General features: G+C 37.9%; 1 protein-coding gene across 2 annotated transcripts; it reads left to right on the plus strand.

The window, feature by feature from the left end:
- The first annotated feature begins 2,275 nt into the window (after window positions 1-2,275).
- Window positions 2,276-10,783, plus strand: LOC307120897 (uncharacterized protein). 2 transcript variants are annotated; one of them, XR_013815891.1, is made up of 6 exons: window positions 2,285-2,328; window positions 3,763-3,891; window positions 4,985-6,287; window positions 7,627-7,709; window positions 9,175-9,428; window positions 9,504-10,783. XR_013815891.1 is itself a non-coding variant. In XM_079808131.1 (5 exons), exons 2-5 carry the CDS (start codon window positions 3,849-3,851, stop codon window positions 9,255-9,257), a joined length of 1,512 nt encoding a protein of 503 aa, XP_079664257.1. In that variant the 5' UTR covers window positions 2,276-2,328; window positions 3,763-3,848; the 3' UTR covers window positions 9,258-10,783. The 2 variants fall into 2 exon arrangements, 1 of the variants encoding a protein (XP_079664257.1); XM_079808131.1 differs by having other exon boundaries at window positions 2,276-2,328; window positions 9,175-10,783.
- Window positions 10,784-11,348: the final 565 nt, after the last annotated feature.

Below are 11,348 nucleotides of genomic sequence, written 5' to 3' on the forward strand. Positions count from 1 at the left end.
TATTGCGTTTACAACGTATTTATTAGTTTGCAAGTTTTGTGCAGTTGACTGAAAGATTGCAGGCATTACATTTCATTTAATTCAAGCAAACTTCAACTAGTTGTATTGATTTCATTTCATTGTGCTTTTATTTTCCTTTGTACCATGAGATACTTTAAAACTGTCTTTTATTATTTGTTATCTTTTGTTCATAAACCTGTATAAATGTATTTGTGGACTAAAAAGTTAATCTATCCTGGTGTCATTGTTCTTAAATTCTTGTTAATTTTTATTCATCAAATAACTTAAAACCACACACAAGCATGAATGTGTTGATTTAATAGGTCTACATGAGTACAATTTGGATTAAAAGTGTCATGAGAAAAGTCTACTTGTTTTGTTATAGGCTAATAATACTGTTCAAAGGTCTTTGTTTTTATGTTCACCAAGCATTTACCATATTAAAAAAAACAGTAATGTTGTGAAATATTTTTACCAACTGTTGTCTATATTTAATATAAATATATAAATCTTGTAATGGCAGAGCTCCAGTCTTCATAAATGTTTTAACATAGGATCAATCGTTTAAAGAAGTTACATTTTTCAAGATTTTCTGTAAAGTCAAAAGTGCTTCTAATGAAGCCCAATTATGTTTATGAAACATACCCTCAGTTTCACAGAAAAGAATTAAGCTGTTTTAACTGAAAGCATATTTTAAAATATGTCAGTGCCATTGTTTTGTCTCAAGATGCAACATTTAATGTGTTTTATTAAGGCATGTTTAATGCTAAAGCTAAATGTCCTAATTTAGCCTAATGCTGGCTTAATCTAAACCCTGTGAAACCTGGGGCCTGTACCATGATGGTAGTTTAACAAACTCAGGGTTACAGGATTAGTTTCGAGTTGACAAAACCAAAGCAATCTATTCAGGCTTTGATCCTGAGTTTAGGAGTTTAGCTGTGACATCAGCAGTGAACAGCCAATCACACACTGAGATTCATTTCTCTCTTCTGCAGACTATTACATGATTGGAAAATATTAAGAATTTAAACAAATTTACACAGCAAGAAGAAAAGAGCTGTCTATAAAAGAGGACCACTTAAAGAAAATATTCACTCCGTCAATGCAAGTCAAAGTTATGAAGTTAGTTTTGTTGATATAATTGAACATTTAAGCTCACATGTAGTCATTTTTATTGCTTTATTTATTGATTTTAGCTTATTTGTATGATCTTTATATAGGCTATGTATATTCATTTTAACTGAGGGCCTATTAATGATTGATTAACTAAAATTATATGTGTAATTGATTAAGGATATAATTACATAAATGATATCTAAATCATTCAAAATTATTATTATTATAAATAAGCATTGTCAAAAGCCAGACGCTTTAGTCTTTATAAACCATTTGCTATGTAGTGACCTTTAATTTGTAGTAGAAAAAGGGGGAGTGGCTTTATTGCATCCGAGGTGTGCTCATTGCTGATTGGTCTAATTTCAGTTTGGGATCTCTTATCCAGAACATAACCTGCCCTGGAGCAGGTTAGCCGTGGAGTGTAAGTTACTATGGCGATGAATACGGCTAAAAGCCAAACCACTTTAATGGTACCTAAAACCCAGGATTGGCACAAACTAAGCTTAAACACATCTGGCTAACCAGCTAAACCGGCTTCATGGTTATTGCCCTTTATGACCAATAAATGAGTGTTTGTTGTGGATCAAAATAGATCATGTAGGTATAAATGACCATCATTGATCCAGGCACACAGAGCAACTCATGGTCAAAGACAGAGCAGATGACAGACAGTAATATCAGTGTTGCAGAATGTTTATAGGCCACTGATATGGTTGTGGATGTTATTTCAGTCAGAGGGATAACAGTTTTAAAGAAGAGCATAACAATAAATCAATTAAATCTCAATCTGTTCATAAGAATATTCTTTATCTGCTCTTCTATTGGAAATCAGTGTAATAATTCAGGTGTTCTGGAATTTTTGGTTTCACAGTGTAAGTGGAACCTTAAACCTTGTGGTAATTTTAATTTGTAGCCTAGGCTAAATTTATATTTGTTTGTAATTCCTAAAACTATTTTATTGTATTGTATTGGAAACGTGAAAAAAACAATGACATTTTTCAGCACTGTGACTTTTACAACCAGACAGCAGTCGCCGGTTCACAACAAACAAACAAACAAACAAACACACACACACACACACACACACACACACACACACACACACACACACACACACACACACACACACACACACACACACACACACACACACACACACGTTCGCCTCGCTCTGATGACGTCACGGCTCTCGACAGCGCAGTCTCTTCTGAGGTGGGTTCATGTTTACTGATTCATAAACTAATTTTACGTTTTATTGGGTCACTTCTGTATTGTGTTCATTGCCGCTATTGTTGTGTCTCTTCTGGGGTGTGTCTGACTGAGATACACGTTTAGCTTTAGCGACAATGTGAGGAACTGTTTAACGTTAATTCATTGAGAGCTCAGTGTGTGTGTGTGTGGGTGTGTGTGATCGTCTCGATAATGTTAGTCTGTGAGGATCGATGCAGTAAAGCCTCTTGAAGGCAAGTCGAAAAGAGGCCGTTTTTGTTTAATGGATGTCCACGGAGAGGCTTCACAGATGCTGAATAAACCGAAGGAAGGAAATAGCTTATCATCTGACCGCTAATCTTTGCCATGATTTACGCTAAACAACGCTTTTGTTATGAACTAACTTATAGGCTATGTAGGATTTTACTATGAGAAAAATATTATTTTATAAGAATATGCAGAGTAGGATAGATTTAAAGAAAATTAAAACTTTTGCTTTTAGGTTTTACCAATTATAGTAAGACTTCGGACTGTTAATGCCAATAAAAATGTATTATTTTATTGTATGTTGTCGAATAAAAAAAAAACATGATGTGTTGTTTCTATGGCTACCACGTTTCAACAAATAAATTAGATTGCGATTTATGACTGCCCTGTATAATAATGATATTTTAATGAATAAAGATAAAAAGATTATAATAAATAAATAATGTTTTTTTTTATTCTACGGCTTCCAAATTTCAATAATTCAATTACAAATACATTTTAGTGACTAGTATCTCTTCCATGTATGTCTAATAACTTCTAATTAATCTTAAAGGAACACGCCACTATTTTTGAAAATAGGTTCATTTTCCAACTCCCCTATACCCCTTTTCCACTGAGGCAGTGCTGGTTCAGAGATAGACTGGGTAAACCCAGATTTTAGATTTTTTTTGATTTTGACACCTGTACATTAATTTCTACTTCTTCTGTTACACTTTTGCGGGAACCAATCACAGACTGGCTTATCCACCTGGCGCGCTATTGGCGGGTTTAAAACGATGACAGATAGAGAAGCGATGGGTCGTTGTCCGTTGATCACGCCTCTTGTGGTCTGATTGGTTGAAGGACTATCCAATTGTGTACCGTGTCATTTGAATTATGCTCGTTGATCATGCTTCTTGTGCAGTAGAAAATACAGAGCAGACTCCCAGACCAATGTTCAATCTTAAATTGAGCTTGGCCTGGTGATAGCAGACAAGTTCGGAGCCAGAGCCTAGTCTCAAACCGGTTCCCAAAGCACCAGCTCTGAACCAGGAGAAGCGGTTCTTAAGTAGCACCAGAACATTCCTGGTCTAGAAGTAAGAACCACTTGCGTCAGGCTGGGGTTACCGTGACGGAAAACTTACTTAGTGCAGCTTTTAATAACGGATTTTTGTTGTTGTATTTTTATAGATCCTGCTCCTTCTATGACCACATTTTACCAATAAATGCTGGAATATTCGCAACAAGTGAAGATTTTATGAAAGAACAGTGAGAACATGAATGATCCAGAACCCTTCAGAATAAAGCAGGAAGAGGAAGGTTGGTGTTTATTCTTGATTCTTTATTAATGATGCTGAAGATTATTAAAGGGTTAGTTCACCCAAAAATGAAAATTCTGTCATTAATGACTGACCCTCATGTCGTTCGACACCCGTCAGACCTCCGTTCATATTCGGAACACAAATGAAGATATTTTAGTGTAAATCTGATGGCTCTGAAAGGCCTCCATTGGCACAATGCACTTTACACTCTCAAGACCCTTAAAAGACACTAAAGACTAAAGTTACAAAGTCCATCTCACTACAGTGGTTCTAAAATAACTTTATGAATCGGCGATAATAGTTTTTGTGCGCAAAAAAACCCTAAATAACGACTTACATAGTGATGACTATTTCAAAACAAGGCATCATGAAGCTTCGAAGCGTTATGAATCAGTGAGTCGATTCATGATTCGGATCGCGTGTCAAACTGCCAAACTGCTGAAATTTGGCGATCCAAACTGCTGAATCGACTCAATGATTCATAACGCTCTGAACCGCTGAATCGACTCACTGATTCATAACGCTCTGAACCGCTGAATCGACTCACTGATTCATAACGCTCTGAACCGCTGAATCGACTCACTGATTCATAACGCTTCGAAGCTTCATGATGCCGTGTTTTGAAATCGTCATCACTATATAAGTCGTTATTTAGGGTTTTTTTGCGCACAGAAACTATTCTCGTCTTCATAAAGTTATTGTAGAGCCGCTGTAGTGAGATGGACTTTGTAACTAGTCTTTAGTGTCTTTTAAGGGTCTTGAGAGTGTAAAGTTGAGCCAATGGAGGCCTTTCAGAGCATCAGATTTACACTAAAATATCTTCATTTGTGTCTGAAGATGAACGGAGGTCTGACGGGTGTCCAACCACATGAGGCTCAGTCATTAATGACAGAATTTTTATTTTTGGGTGAACTAACCCTTTAAGATTATAAAACTTTAAGCCGTTCAGTAGATTTAGTGGTTTTAGTTAGAGAAGTCATAACTTGAAACTACACTGAAGTAGCAAATAATATAAATGACCACGTTCCATGAGCTGGGTAATGTCACTTTCTCTCTGAGTTTTGCTTTTTAGCTTTTTACTTTCATTTTAGACGTGATGGAAGAGAACAAGGAGAGTGAAGAAATGAGTGAAGCAGAAGATCAGTGTGTCAAAACTGAAGAAAGTTGCTCACAGACGGAAAGTCATTTTGAACTGAAAAAAGAAGCTGACAGATCTTTCACCTGCTCTCAGTGCGGAAAGAGTTTCCCATACAAGAAAAGTCTTAAACTTCACATAAGAATCCACACCGGAGTGAAGCCGTACTCATGTGATCAGTGCGGGAAGAGTTTCACACTAAAAGGAAACCTCAAGAAACACACAGCAGTTCACACCGGAGAGAAACCGCACACGTGTGATCAATGCGGGAAGAGCTTCACGCGAAAAGGAAACCTTAAAGAACACATGAGAATCCACACCGGAGAGAAGCCGTACTCATGTGAACTGTGTGGGAAGAGCTTTGTTGGAGCAGATGCGCTGAAGAACCACCTGAATGTTCATTTAAAGGAGAAGCCTCATGCGTGTCCTGTGTGTGGGAAAAACTTCAGTCAGCTGGCTGCTTTAAAATTACACCACAAAAGAAGACATACCGGTGTGAAGAATTACATGTGCTTTGATTGTGGGAAGACCTTTTTTAAAAATGTTGAGTTGAAAAAGCACCAGAGAACTCACACTGGAGAAAAACCTTACAAGTGTTCACACTGTGACAAGAGATTCAGTCAGTCAGGAAACATGAGAATACATGAGAAGACCCACACCGGAGAGAAATCACACACGTGTGATCAGTGCGGGAAGAGCTTCACACATAAAGGAACCCTTAATGATCACATGAATATCCACACCGGAGAGAAGCCGTACTCGTGCGATCAGTGCGAGATGCGTTTCAAACATGTAAGCGCTTTTAAATCACATCTGTATTCTCATTCCGGAGAAAGAAAATATTTCTGTGATCAATGCGGTAAAAACTTTTTTGGGGCAGACACCCTGAAGAAGCACCAGAAAGTTCATGCAAATGAAAAGCCTTACATGTGTTCTTCATGTGGAAAGAGTTTTAAATGGCTGGGCGCTTTTAAAATACACCAGAAAATACACACCGGCTTTGATGCTCATGCATGCGTTGAGTGTTTGAGGACATTCACCACAGCTAACAAACTGAAACGCCACCAGAGAGTTCACACTGGAGAGAAACCTTACAAGTGTTCACACTGTGACAAGAGCTTCAGTCAGTCTCAACATCTGACAGCACACGAGCGGATCCACACCGGAGAGAAGCCGTATCACTGCCATGCATGTCGGAAGAGTTTCACTCAGTTAGCTACTCTACTCACGCACGCAAAAAACAGTTGTCCAAATTCACGGTATGTACTTCATTCTCAAAATCTGCATCCTCTCCAAATATGATGCAATAAGTGAAAAGTCTTAAAGGGTTAGTTCACCCAAAAATGAAAATTCTGTCATTAATTACTTCCCCTCATGTCGTTCGACACCCGTCAGACCCCCGTTCATCTTCAGACACAAATGAAGATATTTTAGTTGAAATCCGATCGCTCAGAAAGGCCTCCATTGGCACAATGCACGATACACTCTCAAGACCCTTAAAAGACACTAAAGACGTCGTTACAAAGTCCATCTCACTACAGTGGTTCTACAATAACTTTATGAAGACGAGAATAGTTTTTGTGCGCAAAAAACCCTAAATAACGACTTATATAGTGATGACGATTTCAAAACACGGCATCATGAAGCTTCGAAGCGTTATGAATCAGCGAGTCAATTCAGTGTTTTTTTCGCTTGTATCTCTGCGAAGGAAAGGTGGAACTCTGCGGGGGTCCCGAGCTACAGCCGGTTAAAGTTGAAACTTGAAAGTTCGCAAGATGCCAGTGTTTTTCCGGAATGGCGGAAGGTTAGGGTTAGGCTCATAATTTGGCCGAAACGCAACGAAAACTTCCAAAATTCATACCGTGCAGGTATTATTTGATATGATATGATGTCATCAACAGGCCACACCCTCACGTCTCGGTTCCTCGGGTAAAATAGCAATTTCTCACGATTTTAATAGTTGGAAACATTTGGGATATTGTAAGTACTCAACAAAATATATAACACTGGCCTAGTGGTGTTTGGATATTTTACTAAAAAAAAATTACATAGTGCAGCTTTAAAGGAATAATTCACCCAAAAATGTATTAAGTACTCACACTCACGTCGTTCCAAACCCATAAGACTTTCGTTCATCTTCAGAACACAAATGACACAAATGAGAGCTTCTGTCCCTCCATTTAAGCAACGCAACACTTGCGCTTCAAAAAGTTCATAAAGAGAACGTAAAGCTAATCCTTATTAATTGAGCACTTTAGTCCACGTTTTCTGAAGAGACAAAATCACTTTATATGATAAACAGATTGAACTTAGGCTTTTATTCACATATAAACATTCATCAACACACTTGATGTGCGAGAACCACTGAGGTTCATTCTCGTGTTAAGCAGAATTAAAATTTTTGGGTGAACTATCCCTTTAAGACAAACTTAAAAATGAACAACAAACAAAAAAAACAAACTTTGACAACAATTTATGTTATCAAGCCTGAGCTTGTCACTCATTTACATACATGTGATTAGTCACTAGGAATGAGTGCAGAATCTGAAATGTTGAATATTTATCTTGTCATTTTTTGTTGTGAACTGTTTTTGGCAGAACAATGACGGAGATCACAGTTACACTGGAAGAAGATGATGTTGAGGAGTGGACAGTTCTTCATGATACTGAAGAACGAAGAGGTTGGTGTTTATTCTTGATTTCTTATTAATAATGTTGAACATTTATGCATTTGGCAGACGCTTTTATCCAAAGCGACTTACATTGCATTCAAGGTACACATTTTTGTCAGTTCTTGCTTTCCCTGGGATTCGAACCCATGACCTTGGCATTGCTAGCACCATGCTCTACTGTTTGAGCTACAGGAAAGCACAGGAAGGACATGATGGTGACGAATTGATCCAGGCGTTTCACTAAATTTGGTGGCTAAAGATCATAGTAATGGTGTGTTCACACCAGACGCGACTTGCGCGGCTAAATCACGCTATTCACGTGTAGTTGGACACTTGAACATTTTGAGTTTACTCGCTTCATTTGTGCGTGAAATTCAATTCACAACAGACGTGAATTTGTGTCATGGGAGGGGCTTCTGCTTCAGTCTCGTTGCAAGATGGTGTCTGGGATCATCAGATCTTCATCCTGATTGGTTAACGTGGCGTGAATATCCGCCAAAGTTCAGATTTTTCAACTTGCACGATTTGCGTGAATCATGTGTTATGGGCTTTTCACACAGGATGCGGAATGCGCTGCGCTGGCCGCTGGGTTCAGCGCAGGCCTTCAGATACAAAGAGATTTGCGCTTCGCATAGTAGGTGGAGTTTTCAAAACTTTTAGCAGGATTTCTATATGTCGATATGAAGTGCAAGTGATTTACATGTTAAGTCAATACAAAGACGCGAATAGACATTCTGCGGCGCAAATTGAGCGTGATTCACACGAAAGTTGAAAAATCTGAACTTTGGTGGATATTCGCGCCGTGTTAACCAATCAGGAGTTTGCTCTAGTAGTGACAACAATGAGGACACAATCATGTGTGGATACCCGGAGCTGTACGACACATCTTCATACTTTATAGAAACAGGAATAAAAAGGATCTTGCTTGGAAGAAAGTGAGTGAGGAGGTCGGACAGTCTGGTGAGTTGTAAAAAGCGCTCTTTACTCAATTTGAGCTCTATATACACATATTGAGACTACAAGCTAGCTAAAGCCGGCAAATTGAGCTTATTCACCGTATTTTAAAACAATCCATGTCAGCCATTTCACAACGAGACTGAAGCAGAAGCCCCTCCCATGACACGAGTTCATGTCTGTTGTGAATGTCACGCGCAAATGAAGCGAGTAAACTCAAAATGTTCAAGCGATTTATTCACACAAGTCACGTCAGGTGTGTACGCACAGTTAGACTGTCTCTAAAGCTCACTGAACTCTGCACTCTTGCAAAAACTTTTATTTATGAATCTTTTATTTACATCATGTCTACATGTGGTTATAATGAAAAGATTTGTGTTGAACAAAACAAAACGTTGTGCAATTTCAGCTGTGTTAAGCCGTTGTCTACTTTCTATTCTTACATCCCTTTCCCTTCACATTTCTCTCAGATTTTTTTTATGATTTACTGAAAATTAACACATTTTAACTTTCATTTTAGACCTGATGGAAGAGAATAAGGAAAGTGAGGAACTGAGTGAAGCGGAGGAGAAAATTTATGTCAATACTGGAGAAGAATCGTAGTTGCTCACAGACTGGAAGTAATCTTTCACTAAAAGAGTAAAACAAAAGCTCTCATCTGGGAAACAGTTTCCCATGCAAAAAACCTTCACATTCCTTTCACATGTGATCAGTGCGGGAAGACTTTGACACTAAAAGCCTAAAGATACACATGAAAACCCACGCTAGACACATGTAAGTGCTTTTAATTTACATCTGGAGAAAGACCATTGAACTGTGATCAGTGTAGTAAATGTCTTTTTTGGGCAGATTCCCTGAAGAGCACCTGAAAGTTCATTCAAAGGAAAAGTCTCACGTGTGTTCTTTGTATGGAAAGTTTTTCATGACTGGACACACCAGAAAAGAGACAGTGGTGTAAAGTTTCAGATGTGCTGTGAGTGTGGGAAGGCCTTGTTTAAAGAGTTAGTCAGCTCAAGTCTTCTGAGGGGAGGTGAGTAGTTCACTTTTTCAATCACGGCAACTCAGAAAAAAAGGATTAACAGCATTTATTGCATCGCTCTACGCACACCTCGGCAATAGAACCGCCATTGGATAGTCTTTTTTTTAAGTTTACTATCCACACTAATGATTGATTAGCTGCTGGGTTCATGAATATTAATCACATTGTCTGCGTTCACTCAAACTGATTTGTTGACATCAAAACAATAGATGAGCGCCAGCCAATGAGATTGCGCGTTTTAGGGCTGTAGCGATACACTAATCTCACGATACGATACTCGATATTCAGCTCACGATACGATATATATCACGATATTCAGCCAACGATACGATTCGATATAATTCGATACTCTTACATCATTTTCTGAAAGATTTAAAAGGGACAGAGTGATTTTGGTGACATCTTGTGAGTGTTTCATTTACTTGGATTGAATTAACTGAACTGAAAACTAAAATCATCAATTACACAATATATGTGTCTGACTGGACAGAGAGTCTACAGCTTGCAAATGCTGGACAAAATGAATCAAAGATGTGTTCAGAAAATTAGTTCCATTTATTGAAACAGTGCAAACTGTAGCTTACAAGCCTTTGAAAAGTAAATAAAGTGCAGTATTGCAATTAACAATGGAGTTTTAAAAATTGCAGCAAGTGGCCTGTTCTGAACAGTTTCTTTGACAGCTTTTTTAGCTTGACACTGACATTTGGTAGTATTTCACGTTTGTGTCACACAGCTTGCAAATCAACCGCAATGCTTTGTCTAAGTCAAGGGTCTCCAACCTTTTTTCATTTGAGAGCTACTTTTAAAAAAAGAAAGTCACAGAGAGCTACTTAGTATATAATACTTAAAACTCTTAAATAATGCATCATAATTCTCATATTAACAACTATCCAAACTGTTTTACACCTGAAAGAGTATAGTAGTAGTTCCAGTAGTAGTTCCAGTAGTCGGTACAATACCACTATTTATTTATTTTTTTAAATAAATGTTTTATTATATATGATGATAATCATAAGTAAATAATACATAAACATGTAAAGGCTGTATGCTGTTTAAAAGTAAACATTGTTTATAAATGAAAGATCAAGTGAAAAATAAGAAAAAAAATAAGCAACCATTAATAATTATATAATTAGTATTATTTATTTCATAATTATTATTATTAGTAGAGACATATTATTATTACATAGAGACGTAGCTAAATGTACTGTAGGCTACAATCTGTAGTCAATCTCTTCACGTTAAACCGAACTTTTATTTTGACGGGTTGACGTGATTACCAGTGTCTGTGTTCATGATATGACAGTGGGTGCGCGTCTCAGTCATTCTGCTCCTGGTTCAGTCAGGAATCAGCCCATTGAGTCATGTCCTGATCAGTGCCCTGACTACTGAACCAGGAGCAGAATGAGACGCAGCCAGTTTTCTCAAATGAAACGGTAAATTCTCATGAAGTGAGGTTTGTGTTCGTGTCGGCAGAGACTACAAGAGCGAGTGCGCGCGCGGCGCTCGTCATCCACACAGACGCAGAACATGCAGGAGTAATATTTAAATAGTGTTTTGCAGTTTAGTATTTACAGACACTAGTATATATTCGGCTTCAGTCTGGAGCCCTGCGCTTAAATGAACACGGAAGCGACTGAACGCAGCTGCTATAG

Source organism: Gobio gobio (assembly GCF_949357685.1).
Source record: "Gobio gobio genome assembly, chromosome: 24".
Taxonomy (NCBI): domain Eukaryota; kingdom Metazoa; phylum Chordata; class Actinopteri; order Cypriniformes; family Gobionidae; genus Gobio; species Gobio gobio.

Bases quoted from the DNA above. Each gene is read 5' to 3' on its own strand.
- LOC307120897 (XM_079808131.1), top strand. From the start codon at position 3,849: ATGAATGATCCAGAACCCTTCAGAATAAAGCAGGAAGAGGAAG. The intron at 3,892-4,984 runs GTTGGTGTTTAT...CTTTCATTTTAG, and splicing joins AATAAAGCAGGAAGAGGAAG to ACGTGATGGAAGAGAACAAG. The intron at 6,288-7,626 runs GTATGTACTTCA...TGTTTTTGGCAG, and splicing joins AACAGTTGTCCAAATTCACG to AACAATGACGGAGATCACAG.